This window comes from Anas platyrhynchos, chromosome 5 (genome assembly GCF_047663525.1).
Source record: "Anas platyrhynchos isolate ZD024472 breed Pekin duck chromosome 5, IASCAAS_PekinDuck_T2T, whole genome shotgun sequence".
Classification (NCBI taxonomy): Eukaryota; Metazoa; Chordata; class Aves; order Anseriformes; family Anatidae; genus Anas; species Anas platyrhynchos.
The window spans coordinates 7,162,830-7,181,029 of NC_092591.1; the positions used below are offsets into that span (position 1 = coordinate 7,162,830).

The 18,200-nt window shown below is 39.0% G+C and overlaps 1 protein-coding gene across 1 annotated transcript in view; it reads right to left on the reverse strand.

The window, feature by feature from the left end:
- The window catches only part of KCNH5 (potassium voltage-gated channel subfamily H member 5), a 154,419-nt gene that overhangs the window by 91,781 nt on the left and 44,438 nt on the right, over positions 1–18,200 (reverse strand). Inside the window, exon 7 of the mRNA XM_072038185.1 lies at positions 5,571–6,000. Coding sequence (XP_071894286.1) covers positions 5,571–6,000 — 430 coding nt within the window. The remainder of the gene's footprint in view (positions 1–5,570; positions 6,001–18,200) is intronic.

Genomic DNA, 18,200 nt, shown 5'->3' on the forward strand with positions numbered 1-18,200 from the left:
CCACAATAACAAATCCTTCTGCTCATACACAAAACCCATTTGTATTAACAAACCTGTCTTCACCATAATTTAAAACCAGTCATTGAAAAATAACAACTCTTCCCAAACCACCCCCACATAAATCTGAAAGTAAAGTAAACAGAAGCCAAAGCAAGCTATGTATATAATAGATTTCAGTATCTCCCTAAAGCAAGAACAACAAAGCACCATTCCTGAGTTCTTCTGGGAATGGACAAATGACTAAGAGATTTTTCTGGGACTTTCACATCCTGAGAAACTGTGAAGTATACAACGTTCATCACTGTTTTTGCCTTCGTTATCTTGTTCTGACCTTCCCATACAGAGAGAATCAGCACAGCACTTCAACCACTGCAGAGTGGAATATACTGCATTTCTGTTGTTGCTGAGAAGAAATGTGTTGTGGGGTTGGGCACGCTCAGCTGGACAAACAACTTCATGTAAATGCTGCATTTATGGGGCTAGACTGGCCGTGCAATCTGCACTCTCTCTTTTGGAGCTATTTCACTATATTGTTGCACATGGTCAGGGCCAAACTCATTGCTCTAGGTTACACAAGAAGCACAAAGTTAACTGCGACCTTTGGAGTTGCAAGCTGGAAATCTGGCCACTTTTCTCCAACTGGAACCACAGGAGGGAAGAAGGCATACAGCAGTACACAGACTCCTATAGCTTAAACATTCACAGTGGTTTCTTCAGAAAAATCTCATCTCTCCCAAGATTTCATCCTGCCACATTACCACCTTACGCAAGATCACTGTTGCCTTTTACAGACTTTCTGCCCACTGAAGTGCTTTGTGCTGTATTGTGAGACAGTAATGGTCTATGAACCAAAAGATATATTTTTTCTAGCTTCTTCCATAATACATTCCTTTTTTGTGAAAGGCACAAAAACAGCTTCACATCTACATCTATGGGTGTGTTGCAGAAGCCTAAAGCTTGCCTGTGAACTGAGCTAGAGCAAAATGCAACAGAAGACTGGCTGACTTTCTTCCTAGAGATGGTGAGCTGACAGAAGCTAATGGGAGATTTACAATAAAGGTCCTTCCTGAATGATAAATGATTCCTTGGCCATTCAAAGGATCTGACTGACCTACCCATTTCTTCTGTTCTGTGCAGCAGAGGGGATGAAGTGACCTATATCAACACAAAAGCTACAACAAATCAGATTCTCAATGCATATTCAGCAACTCTAAGCAACAAATGCAGAATAGGTATTTAAACAGTAACCCTCACCATGGGATGCTTTATGTTTATTTTTAGCTTTTCAAAGTGCTGAAAAACAACAGAAAAAATACTGAATAGCACTGCATGCTGAGAAATGGAAGGTAGGGTGAAAAGAAAGCTGAAATAAGCTCCACAGGATGAGGTTAAATTACTCAAAGCCTTCTTTCCTGTAAGACACAAGGTGATATATCACAGTCTAAATATCCCACCTGGTTCTGTCCTCAATGAACAACCAAGTAACAAAATGCCTATCAAACAGAAGAGCATCCGCATTCATCTTGGTTTCCCCCACCACCACCCTGCATCGTGAAATGCTGTATCAGCAGCTACAGAGTCCTAATCTGTCTCTTTTTAACAAGCATGCAGCCCTACCCACCAGAAGGATTTGCAAATCTCTCCAAACCCTACTCCCAAATCCCGATAACTTTGCCAGTGTGAATAGGAAACTGCTGGCATGCAGAACAAGCCACCGCTAGCTGACAACGCAGCAAAGAATTTCCTTCATATCTGAAGTTTGCATGAGTAGGCAGCTGGGACCATGATGAATTACTATCTCTGATTCCAGTGCTAAGTATAAGACATTTATTTGGCAGAGTCTGTTAGGAAAGACACTGCCAATATCAACTACTGGTATTAGTAAACTTCAGGAAAGCTACCAAAGGTGCTTCACAGTCTCTCACTCTCTCTGAACGGCTTACAAAAGCAGTTCAGGGACCAGTGTTTTTTCACTGATTGAACTGTAATTGAATTTTGCTGAATTCTTAAAAAGAAAAAAAAAAAAACTTTCAAAAGAAGAATGAACTTTTTTTTTCCCCCTGAAAACAACTCAAAGGAATCATTTTCCATTCTTATTTACATCTTTTCTTGGGGACAAAACCTCTTCCCAGTCCCACTGGCCACTTTGCCTGAGAAATAGCATTTTCAGTCATTGCTTGTGTTTTCCTGCCCTGTTTTGGTGTTATACTGTCATGTTTTCAGCAACTGGCACTGCAAAGCATGTTTACACAATCCTGCAGGTCTGATTTCTCTGCAGAAATATTCCAAGTAAAATGGTATGATGGTATCCATCTGGAAGTTGGCTTATTTTCTAACCAGTATTCAACCAACCAAACAACTAACTCTTTGCAGTCAATTCATACATATCACTATGATGAAAACCTTCAAATCTTCATTTATATAGTCGTGAAAGATTCAACCATTTGATCACAATTGGACATTTTTACACTTTTAAATAATCTAAAACAACAACAAAAAAAAGCAAAAAAAAAAAAAGGCTTCTTTTGCTTGTACCATTCCTGCATGCCTCAAATAAGTATTTTGATGGCATAATTTATGTGCAATAAGTAAACTCAGTTTAGTCCTTAACTGTCCTTTTGCCCCACTTCTTGTGTTTTACACTCTAATCTTGACTTTGCCCAGATGCTTATAAACTTACTCATTATTTTCCAACCACTAGACTTACAAGTACTGCATATAAAGTGGACATGTCTGTGGGCTAATAGATTTGCAGGTAACACAGGAAATCTATTAAAATCAACCAGTGGCTTTAATAATGGTTGATGTCAATGTCAACTTTGATACTGCCATGTAATTTGGGATTGAGTGCACCCTCAGCATATTTGCTGGTGACACCAAGCCGTGGGAAGGGCTGCCATCCAGAGGGGCCTGGGCAGGCCTGAGAGCTGGGCCTGAGAAAACCTCATGAGGTTCAACAAGGCCAAATGCAAGATCCTGCACCTGGGCCGGGGCAATCCCAAACCCAAACACACGCTGGGCAGAGAATGGATTGAGAGTAGCCCTGAGAAGAAGGACTGGGATGAGATGAGAAGCTCGACATGAGTTGGCAATGTACGCCTACAGCCCAGAAAGCCACCCATGCCCTGGGCTGCACCAAACACAGCGTGGGGCTGGAGCACCTCTGCTGCAGAAACAGGCTGAGGATGTTGGGGGTGTTCAGCCTGGAGAAGAGAAGGCTCCAGGCAGACCTTACAGCAGCCTTCTCATAGCTACAGAGTGTTACAGGAAAGCTGGGGAGGGACCCTTTGTCAGAGAGTAGACTGATAGGGCAAGAGACAACACAGAACAAATACAAAGCAGGTTACAAGCTTCATTTCCCTTCACTTACTGATGCCATGTTACTATTTTGTTATTACTACAACACTATTATTATTAATTATCTTATGGCTCTCACCTCACCCTAAATCATTTACCACTGCTGTTGGGACACTCCTCTGCCGGGCAACAGAAGTATCCCCGAAAGCCAGAGGAAGAGAGATCACCACATTTAAAATGTTCTAAATGCATCGTATTCCCCAAATCCCCAGACTTCTGTGAATACCACCAACCACTTTCAACAAATACCCAATCAGCACCTACAGGCTTTCCATAACCCAGCTGCCATAGCTCATTAATGATCTAGCTTGGAGATTTGTTTTTTTTATGGACTTTGTAATGTTTTGAAGCACATCAAACCATCATGTAACAATGCTGTTCAGCACAAATTTCATTGCACCACACCGCAAGCAGAGTCCTAAAACCACAACCTTGTTTTTAAATAAGTATTTAAAAATTGCAAAATAAACAGCTTCAATCTTCTGAAGATCTAGAAAGACTTCAGTAAGAAAACTTCCTTTTTATGGTTCAGTATTTCTCTGAGATGAGCTCAGAGTGTTAGCGGAGATAATTATCAGAGAGATTATGCAGATCTTATTTTCAAAAGGTTTTGTTTGCTCTCTTGTTACATAATTGCTAAGTACTCGTATGAAGCTTAGAAAACCAAAAGCATCAGAGAAACAGCAAGCATTATTTATTTAAAAGAAAAATATTTTTCCCAAACAACGTTAACATTTTTGGCATTCTTTGCTATATTTTGAAATGTTCTGTTAACCTCTAGAGCTGCTCAGTCATCCAACCTTGGCAGCACTGAAAATCAGAAACATGCCTTACCACTACTGGTTTTGGACTATTTCAGAAGAGCTGAGAAACAGAAAGAAGCAGGGGAAAGGTGCAACATAGCATCTTGTGAGTTCTTTCACTTCTAGACTTGCTGGTGACAAAGGTCACCACAGCGTGGAGACAAAAACGGGTCTTGTTGTAAGTCAAACCAGTGTAATAAAGTACACAGTCACCGTGGAATCACTAAATGGTGTTTTTTTGAGAAATGGATGAATCCACTTCAAGCACTTCCAAGCCTGTTCAAGTCTATAAGCAAAACTCAGACTGAATGAATTTGAGCATTGTAACTCTTAATCAAGTTCCAGTCAAGATCTTTTCAATGTGATAGAAACCATCTTTAAATTATATAGAAGAAGCCCTGTGGTGAAGTAGCTCTTTCTCCAGTTCAAGATTAACCAGCCACAGTTCAAGATTAACATTACATCATCCCTCTATTGTCAATAGGCAACGGGCATACCAGGTGAGTACGAACAGGCACTCCCTGATCACGTCTCAGACCTTATGGCCTGGATCATAGCCCAGTCTGAGAAGTACCAGAACTGTACATTCTGGAAGATACCGTAACGGCACAGTTCATATAAATACAAGTATTGCCGTATCTGAATTGTATCCAGGATGGAAATGTACTGATTCATAGTTGACTGTCTCACAGAACCACAAATAATGGTCCTGAGCGAAGAGCCCCTTAGGCTTTCTGGGATTGCAGCGGGCTGTGACCCAGTGACTCCCCCTGAGCTGGGACACCTTGAAGACAAACTTCTCCTGGTACATGATCACCCACTGATTAATGCCAACACATAAAGGGTAATTCACCAAGGGGAAAAATCCTTAGGCATACAATTCACTGCACTAAGTTTCATGTGAACCTTGCCATTCTTGAATCTTTAATTAAGTCGCTGTTTTAATCATAACTAATTTTTGTTAAATTGCTATATCATATCAATAAACCTTAAGAGCTCTTAGACATCACATAAATCCAATTTATACCACTATATTAAATTGGCAAATCATTAAGTGCTGTTAAAATTCGCAAAATCTAATCTCATGATTTATTAACAAATCCTACTTCCTGTTAAGTTCGAGTTTGTCTAAATTAATTCACAACAGGCCCTAAATTTAATATACAATTACCATTGGACACATTTTTGTACCTACTACACTTAGTCTTGCAAACAAGTTAAAAGCTATAGCAACCACATAGTTTCAGCTTCTGTTTTTAATGATAATTCCAAGTTCATTCCACGATTATTTACAGTTACTTCATTTTTTCTAGGGTGTCAAAAAAGGTTACCACATGTATTCTTATCAACCATCATACTGCGTATGCAATTATCTTCACCTTAAGCACAATAAAATCAAATTCTACTTACAGCCAACCATCATCATGGCCACCGAAAAAATCTTCTCTCCATCAGTGGTTGGTGCTATGTTTCCAAATCCTATCGTTGTAAGGCTTGTCATGGTAAAGTAGAGAGAGGATATGTACAAGGAGTCTTTACTGGGTCCTCCTTCCCACTGCCCTGAGCCAGTGGTGTTGTATCGATATGGTGTCCCGATACTCAGTGCCAACTGGTAGAGCCAGCTGTCTGTTTTGATTGTATTAGTGACTTCATCTATAACTTCATAGTCCCCAATGCTGTACCATATGCAGGCTAGCCAATGGGCCACCAGTCCAAACACACACACCAACAGTACCAGTACAGCAGCACCATATTCCAGATAATGGTCCAACTTCCTGGCAACTCGACCAAGTCGGAGAAGACGCACCACTTTTAAGGAACTGAAGAGGCTACTGATCCCCTAGAAAAGAATAAAAATAATTAATTCATCAGAAATATCCTGGTGGTTAATAGAGAAATCTGTGCAGAGATTTCTGCAGCTGCTATAAACCTTTCTGCATAATTTTTTAGCATCCCAGATGACAGATAAGAACAAACTGCTCTCCCCCTCCAGTACTTTTGGCCTCATCAGGGTAAATCAAGTTTGGCATTCAATAGGTGAATAAATTACTTAGATCAAGCTCAGTCTTTCAAAGCAACAAAAGAATCCTGTGAAATCCAAAGTGAGAAATGGCGTGCTTGTTACAAAAAGGAGAGATTTGATACTTTGCCAATTTGAAGTAAATGCTAAATTCTGCTTTGACCTCAAAGAGGTCAAATGCAGTAGAGGAGCAGTCACAGATAGAACACCATCCAAGTGGGGTTTTCTCCAGACTTCTCAGAAAACAGCAGCCATATATTAAAATTAAAGCCAAGGAGAGGATTGCCACTCTAACCAAAATGAGAGTCCACCTACTTCAACAGCCTGCAGCATTATCCAATGCTCAGCTGAAATCTCAGCAAATAATTATAAGTGGTAAAGAGAGAAATGTGCATACTGCTCTTCTCAGCTATCAGAGAATAACTGGGTAACGTCCTCTGGTCCAATGGTCTCCATCTCAGTGTGCTTCACTACAGCTAACATAACTGGAAATTTTGTTATTCATAGAGATATCTCACTGACTGAACATGGACCTAACATCTGTAGGCACATCACCTCTCTGACTGAGCATAATGTAGACCAAACAGCACTGGCAAGAAAGCTGCATGCCTTTGCATATAGAATTAATTTCCTTGCCTATCAAGAGACATAGTAGATATTTTCCTAAAGCAAGTATTTGAGCTTTTTTTTTTCATGCAAGATAAATGAAGTACAAATAAGTGGAAGCACAAATATTTAGGGAATAGAAGCACAGGGACCATCAAAAAGTTAATGGAAACATCTGAGAGGGACCAAGAAATATGTATGTCCTCTTCAGTGCACAAACCATTGGCAATGTATTTTAATAGAGTGTATAGATGCAGAAAGAGAAGAAAAATATGTTCCTGATCTATTGCAATCCCATGATATACCTAACTTGTGCATTAAATTAATTAGTGACTCAAAATAGAAACTTTGGAAAAGAAGGTTTCTAATATAAAACATTCAGAAGCTGAAGACATTTAATTTAAAGTAGAAATTAAGACATAGAAAGCAATGAGGCAAACATTCCTAGTTACTGTGCCAAGATTAAATTGCCCTTTTCTATGCATCATTATCAAATCAGTCTAGTCAAAACACTGGCTAATTATATTATCAAACAGTAAAAGACTGGAGTTTCTGGAGTTTTCCATACCAGGAAAACATTTCTCACTTTTGCACCTCTGTTTCTTTTCACAACTAACATTTGAAGGGTAATGTGCATCTGATATTTTCAGATGTAATCTGTTCAACAAAGTTCTTGTATGCTTTTCAAATCCTGTTGGAATTTGTTTCAGATCCCCAAATCCTTAATAAATTGAAGCTCTATATTTGCATTGAAGCTGTCATGATGACTAATACCATGGAGGGAAGTGGAGTTTTCCCATTTTGATTTCTGTATTTTGCATTTACACATGACGTGGGTCTTGTTTATTGTTCTTATTTTCATCTAAACGTATACCTACTTAATTGGTTTGGGATATATGCTTGTGAGCTACTCTGCATAGCCCACTTGTCCAATAACTTAGGAAGTTCCTTTTAGGGTTCATTATGCAACAGATTGGGTCCAGTAGACTACAGCATGAATCAGAAACAGTATCTACATTAAAAACAATAAAGAACAACTATAGAGTAGCTTATTGATCTATTAAACTAAAATAATCTGCAATGTGTTTCAGTGAATGTACCTGAATTCTGAAAGTTAACAAAAATTTTCTGGAAAATCAGAAGGATAAAAAAGGGCATAATTTTTATTTTTTTTTTTTTTGTTTGTTTGTTGTAGGAGGATCAGGTCCTCTTGTTTTGGTCAAGGAGATAAGCATTCTTTCCACTTTACTTAGAGATACTCTGCTCATTATCAGGAGTATGGGTGGGGAAGGTGTTAGAGATCTGGAATCTAAACCTGGGAGTTTTTACACCCAGTAGTTTACATTCAACCCAGTGGTAAGGCTTACTTACACTGCGCTTTCTACTGTACAAACCCAAACCAAGAATTAATCCCTGACCAGGAGAGTTTATAACCTGACACTCCGTTCTCCATCCTTATTACATCTTCTCTCCCTAAATTACATGAGCAGTTTTGCAGTTGTATAAGTAATATAAAAATACAGCTTTTATTTCAGACTCTGGGAGAAAGTTCATGCTGTTATTATTTATTTTTTTCTAAGCACAGATAACAGTCATATATCTTATGTATAAAACAAAGAGAACATTTCAGCTGACATTCAAGCTTATTTTTTCCAAAAAGTAATCGAGTAAAACTTACTTAAAATTCCTGTATGTCTTAAAGCCTGTTCAGTCTGACCCACTGCTTTATGGCTGAATAATCAGAGATGTACTTACTGAGCATTCACATTTCATATCTAATCTTGCAAAATATAAAGGCAATGTTGGGAGCTTTAAAAGCCTATTCCATAAAACACTACCAAGGAAAGAGCAATTAAACACATACTAAATGAACACATGATGCATTGCACTATTATTTACTGGGTGCCTAAAGCCGGTACTTTTATACTTAAAATATATTTTAAACAATAAAGCCTCAACTGTTAAATACACAAAGTTCTTCCCAAGATTCAGCAGCACTCTCTTTGGTTGAAATTATACTAAAGACTAACTGCTTTGAATTAAATCTGAGCTATTAAGAAACTCAGTGTTCTGAATTCATCTGATTACTGGCTGCCTTTAATTTCATTTTTCTTTTAACTGTATTTATGCTTTACAGGGAATATTTTTGAAACATTTCTAATAAAAAGTGAGCGTCTGTGGTAAATAAAGTAACCTCAGCACTCAAGGAACAGAGAGGTTATTAGAAACCCGAAATGGAACGTGTAATCTGTTTCGGTGCTAGCATCATTTAAGTAATGCATGATTTTGCTACTGAAAATCCAACCTATCCAAACCTGCCCCTTGAGGTTTTGGCCAATGTATGGGATCACGTCTTAAGCAAATGAGGACATTCATTCAGCTTACCCTTCAATCATCTCAGTTGCAGAAATCTTATAAGTGGAAAAACAGAAAACTCCAGAACTACATTTTGTGTGTCAAGTTTGGAATCTGAAGTCCCAAACCAAATTCCTATCTGATACACACCATCAAGTTAGAAGTGTGAGTCATACATCACTGCAGTCAATGGAGACTTTCCCTGTGATTTCTGAAGCCACTGGATCAGGAGAGGACACAAGCAATAGCTGTGAACCAGCCGTCTTTAAACTACCATGTCTATTTAGCAGACAGCTGAAGCCACTGCAGAGGAAGTGAACAATGTCACATTTACCCAGAAGGATACTTTTGGGGAAAGGATGTTCGGCTTTGCAATTAGATTATCCATTCATGATTAAACAAAGCCCAAGTTTATTGACTTATGCATCTTGCAAAGCCTGTTTTCTCAATTTTCTTTATATACTAGGAAAGAAAATTCAATTTGATAGTGGGGGCACAAGCGGGGATAACACTCAGTTTGAAATGCAGAAGGGCCCACTCCTTCCTGAGAAAGTTACCTGAATCTTACCATTTCAGATTCTAAATGTCCACATTGTCAAACTCCAGTCTTCCAGGATAAAAGATATCTCTAAGCTGTTCAGCTGCTTCTGGCTTAACTTTTTTTTTCTACCCAAAAACTGAGCAAAACGTTTTTTGGAATTGCAATACGGGCAGTGGGAACAGACCTCTGGACCTTGAGCAAGAACAGGGAACTAAAGTTCTCCTGCACTTAATGAATCCCTGATAAGCCAGGCAATAGGAAGGATAAAGCTTTCAAAGTCACATTATACAGAGGTCATGAGTCAGACATGCAAGAGGATAAAGGGAACACTGTCACCAAAGGAAAATGCAGGTCAACAAGTGCAGGAAATCATTCAAGTTAGTGTTAGCGCCAGAGATGTCCTCCTAAACTTGAAAACAGAGTGGTAAAGTCTGTTGTATGTTAAAGGAGAAATTCTCAGCATAGCAGAGCTGCATCTTTGTAAAAGATAGAAAAGATTTAATTAGCTGGTTACTTGTTAATCTAATAAATCTTTTCGGCAGTAGGAAATTATTGCATAAATGTTTTAAAATGTAAAATAAAAGCATAAGTAGTCATTAGTTTCTATCCTCTACGTATACTAAGATCTGCTCAAACCACAAAATTAAATCCCAGTATACTGAAATGGTAAATTAATGCATAGATATTTTTTTTCCCCTATTAGGAAACAATGTGTTTTTAACTCTAGGCACTTTTTTGATTAGATTTCACTCCATGATTTTTTATTTATATGTTGTTAGCTGTGGATATATATGCAACAGCAGCAAAAAAAAAATGAAACATGCAAATTAAATGTGTTCCAAAACTGAAATCCTTCCGGCTCTGAAATTTGGGATCAGTACTGCATCATTTAACAGAAAACGCTGTCTTAGAAAAGGCCGAAGAAAAAAAAAAAAAAGGAAGACTTTTCACTATGCTTTGATGTTCAGCACATTGTGATTTAGAAGAATTTATGGAGTGGCCAATAACCAGAGCTGAGAGCCCTTCTATGAAATGTTTTAGGGCATCTCATCACTGCAAAGGTGTGACCACAGCACATGCAGACCTTAAGCTAAATTTAAGCTAATAAGCTTAGAGTTGCTGGATGCAAAGCAATTACAGCAACCTGCATTCAGCAAAACTAGCTATTAAAGCATGATTGAATCCTCCGAGGAGTCTGCAGCCCAGGCTGAGCTCTTTATCTCCATGCAAGAGCAAAATGGTTTCATGGAAGTTGAGCTTGGGTATGCCCGCAAAAGCCACAGCCACACTGTGACCAAGCTCTAAGCAGCCTCCTGGGGTGGAATCCACCTCCTGTAATGCTGCAACCTTGCGGCCGCCACCCAGTCAATGTGAATCGTCCAGCTTTCCTCCCGGGTGTGTGAGGAGAGGCATGTCAGAAGAGTGATTCACCCAATCCATCTCAGGCTGCCAGCAGCGGGATGAATCACCTCCTGGAGCTGCCTCTCCCCCCTCCCACCAAATACAAAGAGGCTGAAGCCTATCACTTACACAGCTTACGGGAGGAGAAATTAAACCCATCCTTAGAAATCCGGATAGCCCAGATCTGGGCAGCATCCAAACCTGTATTATGTTATTACAAAGATGGATATTACAGAGCATTGCCTCACAATGTGAGATTTAACTTTCTCAATATGAGCTTGGAGAATAAATGCTATTAATAACAGTAGGACAAGATTTTCTGCAGATGCAGTAGCATGCTTATTTCTTCACTGAATGGCCAATTACTCCACAGAAAGTGATGCTACACTACATTTGGTTCTGATAGGATTTTGCAAAAGTCCCCATTGGCTTGAAAAGAGGAATTGAATCAGTTCATAAAAAATGAACAATCACAAAGTAAACTGGACTAGGGTTCTTGATTTCCAAAGTGCAATAGCTGATAAATTATAAATGATTTTATATTGAATTGCAGACAATAATAAGTGAAGGTAACTGGAGTGGGAGAGATAGGGGAGTCAGACACCTGGCAGCAAGGGACACTTGGAGGCTTACGTCAAAAAGTACCAAAGGTACAAAAATATCCAGAGGTTGCTTCTCAAAGCAGAGGAAAAACTTGTAGAATTTGGCATTAGTTCTAAACATGGAAATCATTGTCCCAAAGAAGAAAAGAGTAATACAGAACTGACAATATATGAGATACAAAAAAAAAAAATGATGAACAGAAAATGACATCTTAGTGGATAAAATGAATGAAGTGAGAATTGCCAAATGTCAGGTCGAACCTTTTCTTGCAAAGAACATTAAAACAAATATCCAAAGATTCTTCGCACTCATAAATGAAGAAAAAAAAAAAAAAAGGCAACAAAAAAGATATCAGGATATCAGGCTACAATGAAGTAAAAATAATCCCAACCTGGGCTAAAAATTATTTCTTAACTTTAATTTTCAAAGATGATGTTAATGTTTTCCAGAAAACCTAATGCATCAAGAAGGAAACAAACAGATACATTAACTGAACAAATGTTAAGGGAAAGGGTAATTAGAAACATTGAGATAAATCAAAATGCAATCAATGCAGCAGTGCAGGTTTGCTAAGCTTAGGTTAGCTGGGGTCCTGCCAAGTTTGCCTGATAGCTTTCCCTGATAACAAACTTGGTCTTCTAAAGAAAAGACATGCAGTATTTCAGTAAGGCAAGGGGTGAAAATGTTAGGAAACAGAGAAACAAGACTAAAAGAGGAATTGTAAGGTGGCTGAGGAACTTGGGAAAAGGATAACAAAATGGAGAATGCTCAAAAGAAGATATAGTAAGGGCTACAAGCCAAAACTCTTGGTGATTTTTTTGTTTTCTTTCTTGATGCAAGCAGAAACATTATATGCTCATGAAATCTGCTGGAGGCACAACTTTGGAAGACGCTGCCAGTATGAAGGAGGGTGAATAAAACAAAAATGATAAAGCTAAACAATGCAGAGACTAAGAGAATCCATTACAGGGAAAATTAATCTAAATTCCTGTTACTAAGATGTTCTTCAGATGAAAATGACAGAGAAAGAAATGTTTATGTACCTCAGTTAAACACACAGTGATTCAGAGCAATCAGTGGGTTGTGCACTCCCAAAAAAAGGTTAATTTAGCTCCAGGATGTATCTGGCTAGCGTTTCGACAGGCAAGAGGAAAAGCCAAACCCCATTACATGGCAGCGATGGATCCCCCAATTAATACATACAGCTCTGCTCTAAAGAGATGCATTCAAACTTAACATCACACAGGAAAAAACTCATAAAACCTCCCTTATAAAAAAAAAAAAAAAAGAAAATCGATGTGTGTGCAGGAGGGTGACTGTTCTTTCTATGCATATCAAGGAGATAAATATGAGGGAAAAAGAAGAAATATTTAAAGTAACCAAGAAGACTGGCACAGGGACAAATAAGCAGACTGCAGACTGCAAATTAAGACAGATCTGCAGACAACATAAGTTAAGGCGGATTTTTAACAGTTTATGGGAAGTACAATATGATGAACCTGCCTACCAAAGTCACAACTCAGTGATTAAAAGGATCTCTGTGATTTTTACTCCCCCTCCCCCCTTATTTTTTCCATTTGTTTTTGTTTTTATACTTTGAGCAGATGAATTGAGGTGAATACAGTCCCAAGAGCAGGCTGCATTTTATCTCATTGTTAACTACACCACGGAGGAGTTCACCTCAGAACGCGTCACGCTAGCATGTCATTACTAACAATGGTAAGAAATGGGCATTTTAGGGCAGGGTGACTCTTCAGGTCTACTTTGAAGACATGTTGTTAGGACATTAAGAATCATACCCTGGAAGTGCTGGTATATCCTCGTGGAGTGTGCCTGGCTCTGGATTTCACAGCAAAACATTCATTACCTTTCTCTCACCTGAAGTAACTGCATGCAAGAAAAAATTCGCTCAAACCAACCACTTACTTGATTCTGTAAAGTCAGGGTATAGCTCGAGATTTGCCACTGAAGCAGTGAAGAATGCATCGTTTTTGTAAACCTTAGGCAACCTTCATCGAGCAGTCGTTACAAGAAGACAAAGTGCCTACAGATTTGGGGTACAAGTGAAATGGTGAGCTCTTGTCTACACAAGCGGGTGAGCCTGCAGGCAAATCTCCAGACGTTATGGCTCTGTGTAGCACAGAGGACTACCCAGAAGGACACACAGGCTGTTTGAAATTTAACCAGCAAATCATTCCCAAAAGAAATTTTCAAGCTGAGCTACTTAAATAAAGCTTAGCTCTAAAATCTCCTTAATGCTTCTTTACTGGAGTTAATGTTAAAATAAATCTTCCAACGTATCTCAGAAACTTTGTTTTTCTTTAAGGTAATCAATTAATGCAATAACGTTGCATACGTACAAATCAAAATGCTGGAATGAGAAAAATAAAAAAGTAATTTTTCTGATTTATCACCACTTTAAGAACTGTGTTTAGGGTTGGATTCAATTATGTAAATCCACACAGGAGTAAGGGGCATTGCTTCTGAAAAAGCTATCTAGTTCATGGGTCCAGGTAGAGGCAGAGTCCATTTAATGCCTGATCTTGCACCACTGACAGCAGTGGGAGTAGTGACTGCAGCGAGCAGAAAATTGAGCCCTTACAGCACAATGAAATGCAATGAAAGCAAGCAGGTTTTCTCACGCAGTCTCTGAAAGCACCTCCAAATTTACACTCAAGACTTCATTTTTCCATGAGGATGGGGAGCTTTTGCTGTGTTGTCGTGTCGTCCCCCCCCCCCCCCAATAAGCTCAATAAACTAGAACTTTATAAATGCACTTCCAGGTAATTGATGGTAATCGTTTATGGCACAGCCATACAGTGCAATACATAACAAACACAATAAATGAGATTACAAAAAGAAGGAAGATTTGAAAATATTTTAGATGTTATTTGATGGGTATGTGAAATTTTGTACTTCTGTGTCTTTTTTTTTTTTTTTTTTTTTTTTTTTTAAGTATTGCAAGGTGCCTAACTGGGGAATGATATCACAAAATACAATGATACCAAAAAATACAATAATTTTCACTTAGGGAAGGTGGATGGAGGATGAAATGGGAGGGAGAGGAAGGTATGTCCCATTGCGCAGGGCAGAATCTGAGGAGGATACTGAACTCAGCTGATAGTTTAATGCCAGCAGCAAACTACACATTTTCTATTCCAAATATAGAAAGGAAAAGAGAAGAAATATCTGGATAGAGTAACCTGAGCTGCAATGTTTGTGCAAGTACTTCTGGATCTATACATAGCCTTGATGCTGATGGATATGTGCAACACCGTCTTCAGGATTTAACAGAATGAAGACACACTGGGTTACATGGCTCTCTCTCTAGGAAAACATGGGTAACGCTGCTATTAGCCATGCATTTGGTTTCTTCAAGGCTGTATCTGGGATCCATTTTATGCAGAGCAACTGCCTGCACCCCTAAGTTTGTGACTCTTCCTTCAACCCGTGCATTCAGCAATCTCAATGATGTGGATTTGTTCTATTCTCATCAGCATTATTTAATTCAGTATCTGACCGGATTACTTCATTTGCCTCGTCTCCTTCTTAAGCTTCTCCTCCTCTGCAAGAGAAAGCATCTACAGGACACAAAGCTTCCCTTGAAAGTACTCTATATACAACTTGCCTCAATTAGGTTCTTCATTACTTAGTACGGCTCTGACTAAAGATTTGAGTTAAATGGCTTGTACCCAACATCTGCTTCCCAGGGTCATATAAAAAAAAAAAAAACACACACAGACACACACACCACACTGAGACATATAATTAAAGTTTAGTGTTCCACAGATCACAGACTCCCAGACCACATCCAGCTGGTGAGATAACTCTGCCTGCCCTCTCACCACCCTTGGGTTCAGGGATTTCCTATCACAAGTTTCCCTGCACATCAAAGATCACCCTTATGCATTTCTAGTGAGGAACCTATAGAAATATACCAGAAGTGCCATCATCCTATAGCCGTTACAAAGTTAAGAATTAAAGAATGTCAGAACTTGAATAAAGCCATAGCTTGAATAAAAACTAAAGACAAATGGTGCAATTTTGCACCTAAGTGCAAGAACATAATTGACAGGGGTGAATATGGTTAACCATCTGTATATTATGCATGCCTAGTGTGGATAAATTTATATTTGGACATCCTAACCAAGACACATTATTATATTGCAGTGACAGTGTTCTTCATATTTAATTGTCTTCCCACTGCATTACAAAGGGGAAAATGCCAGGTCTCAGGCTTAGCATGTCTGTCATTATGTTGCTAGGAGTTTTCATCATAGTTTTACACTTGGCTGCATCAGGGATTTAGTTCTGGGAATTATTTTCTCCATGTCAGCCACCGAGATTTAGGAAAGGCAGCTAGCAATAGACTATATTTCAGAGCCAAAGCTACGTTCTTGCAACTTGCCGATTCATCTCCGCTTTGCTTATACCACTCCGACTGGGGTCCATAAACCCTTCTTCAAATAGCTTTGGGAAAAAGGAATGTTTCCAGAAAAGCACTGCAGGTCTGAATATGGCTAAACTGATTGTCCTAGCTTGCATTTGCTTTCATTTTACAGACATTGCTGTTTTAGCTAATAGCAGTGATGCAAAAGTTTCTGCCACTGCTGAACAGATCAATAATAGTAATTAAAAGTAGATTACACTTACAAGGATTCTGTGCCTTAATATGTCCTGCACAGATCACTAAATTTTAAAGGCCACTGGGTCATGTAGTCTTACATTATTAAACAACAGATAGGATTTCAGAGTTTTAGCTCATTTAAATTTGTCTGCTTTCACTTCTAGCCAGTGGCTCATGAGAATTAGTTTTTGCAGGAAGGATGATCTTTTATACAACTCATTTGAAAACCATCTGTTTGGCTATCTGTGTGCATTATCCCAACATCCCATCCCATTCTTTGCAATATTTGCCATGTCATCCTATGGCCATATCTTTGGCAGAGATGTGCTGAAAGTTCTGGGTTTTCTTTCATTATGAACTCATAAATTCATGAAAACAAGGGGAAATTGCCAGGAAAAAAAAAAATACAGTGTACCAGTATCCTCTAAATATCAAAATGGGAAATTTGAGGAAGCAGTTTCCACTCAGCCAAGAGCTTGTCCATCCACCTAGTCTTGGAAATACTTAAGCTGTGCACTAAATTTCAGAAGCTCAAATGCAGCCCTCAGCAGCACCAGATTGGAGTGCCCTTATCTGAGTGGTAGCACCTGGGGTGCTCCCAGCACCGGGGCACTCTTCCAATAGCATAGCTTCATGTGGGACTAAGAGCCAAACACCTGCACAGTATCCTCATTTCCCTGGGAAGTAAATCCACACATCAGTTCCCAAAGGGAATTTTAGAATGGCTTGACCACATCTGAACATGCAAAAGGGTCCAGCGTCATTGGGCACACTGTAAATCCAACCATTGCAGATTGAACCCAGCCTGACTCTAATATTGTGGCTTGTATGGAATGAGTGGTTGCCCACACTGTAACCAACCTTTTGGTAGCCCAGACCAAGAGAGGCTGGATATTTATCTCTCTCAAATAAGCAGACCACACAAAAAGGCTAAGCTTCCAGGTAACTTCATCTTCTAGCTTCAGAAGAAGGAAGTCATGAGTTTAGAAATATAAGTGACTGTATACACACCAGTGGAAAGAATTGGTACATACAGTTAGGTACTCAGGAAAAAAACAATAGCATTCCTTCATATGACATAGAACTCCAAGCACTTGGACCAGACTTCCAATTTGACAGGCTTTATTTAAATAAGCGTTACGACAATTGGGATTTCACATGACCAAAATCTTGGAATCTGAATGCCTTACCTCCCCCATTAATGAGAACTCCTCCCCTACCCTTTCTTTTTTTCCTTACATAAAAGGAGAGACAAACAGATAAGAACCTTCAAACTAAACCTGAAATTTCACACAGTTCTTTTTCTTCCAAAAACAAGAAGAAAAAATACAGCCTAGTTTCAGAGACTCTGAGCACACGCACCTCATTCTGGTTCATATCTTGGAAATTGGCTGGGTTCCTCAGCATGCCTGACTGTGTCCCTTCCTCTACCTCTGTATACAAGAAGTTTTCTGTATGGTTTTGCTTTAGCCAGCACGTATTTCCGTGCAAGTAATGTTTCCCAATTAGAAAAAACACCATGCATTTTCCAGATTTCTAGGACCATCTCATCCTATCAATTTTCTTAAATAAGGCACGTATCCCACTAAGGCTTTCACTTTCCTCTCTCTTAGCTTATTCTTCTCCGACCTATTCTACCTTGTTTTCCTACCCTCTCAATACCACTTAGCCACTTAATTCCTTATCCATCACATCAATTTATATCACTCTAAGCTTTGTAAGATCTCTCTCTCTCTCTCTCTCTCATTACCTTACCTTTTCCCTTCCTTGTCATGCATCTAAATCCCTCAGAGCAGAATATAACAGCCTGGCCCCGTAGCTCTAGTCATAGGAACCTACACTTCTAATTCCACATCAAATCAACATAGTTCCCATGATTCTCAATGT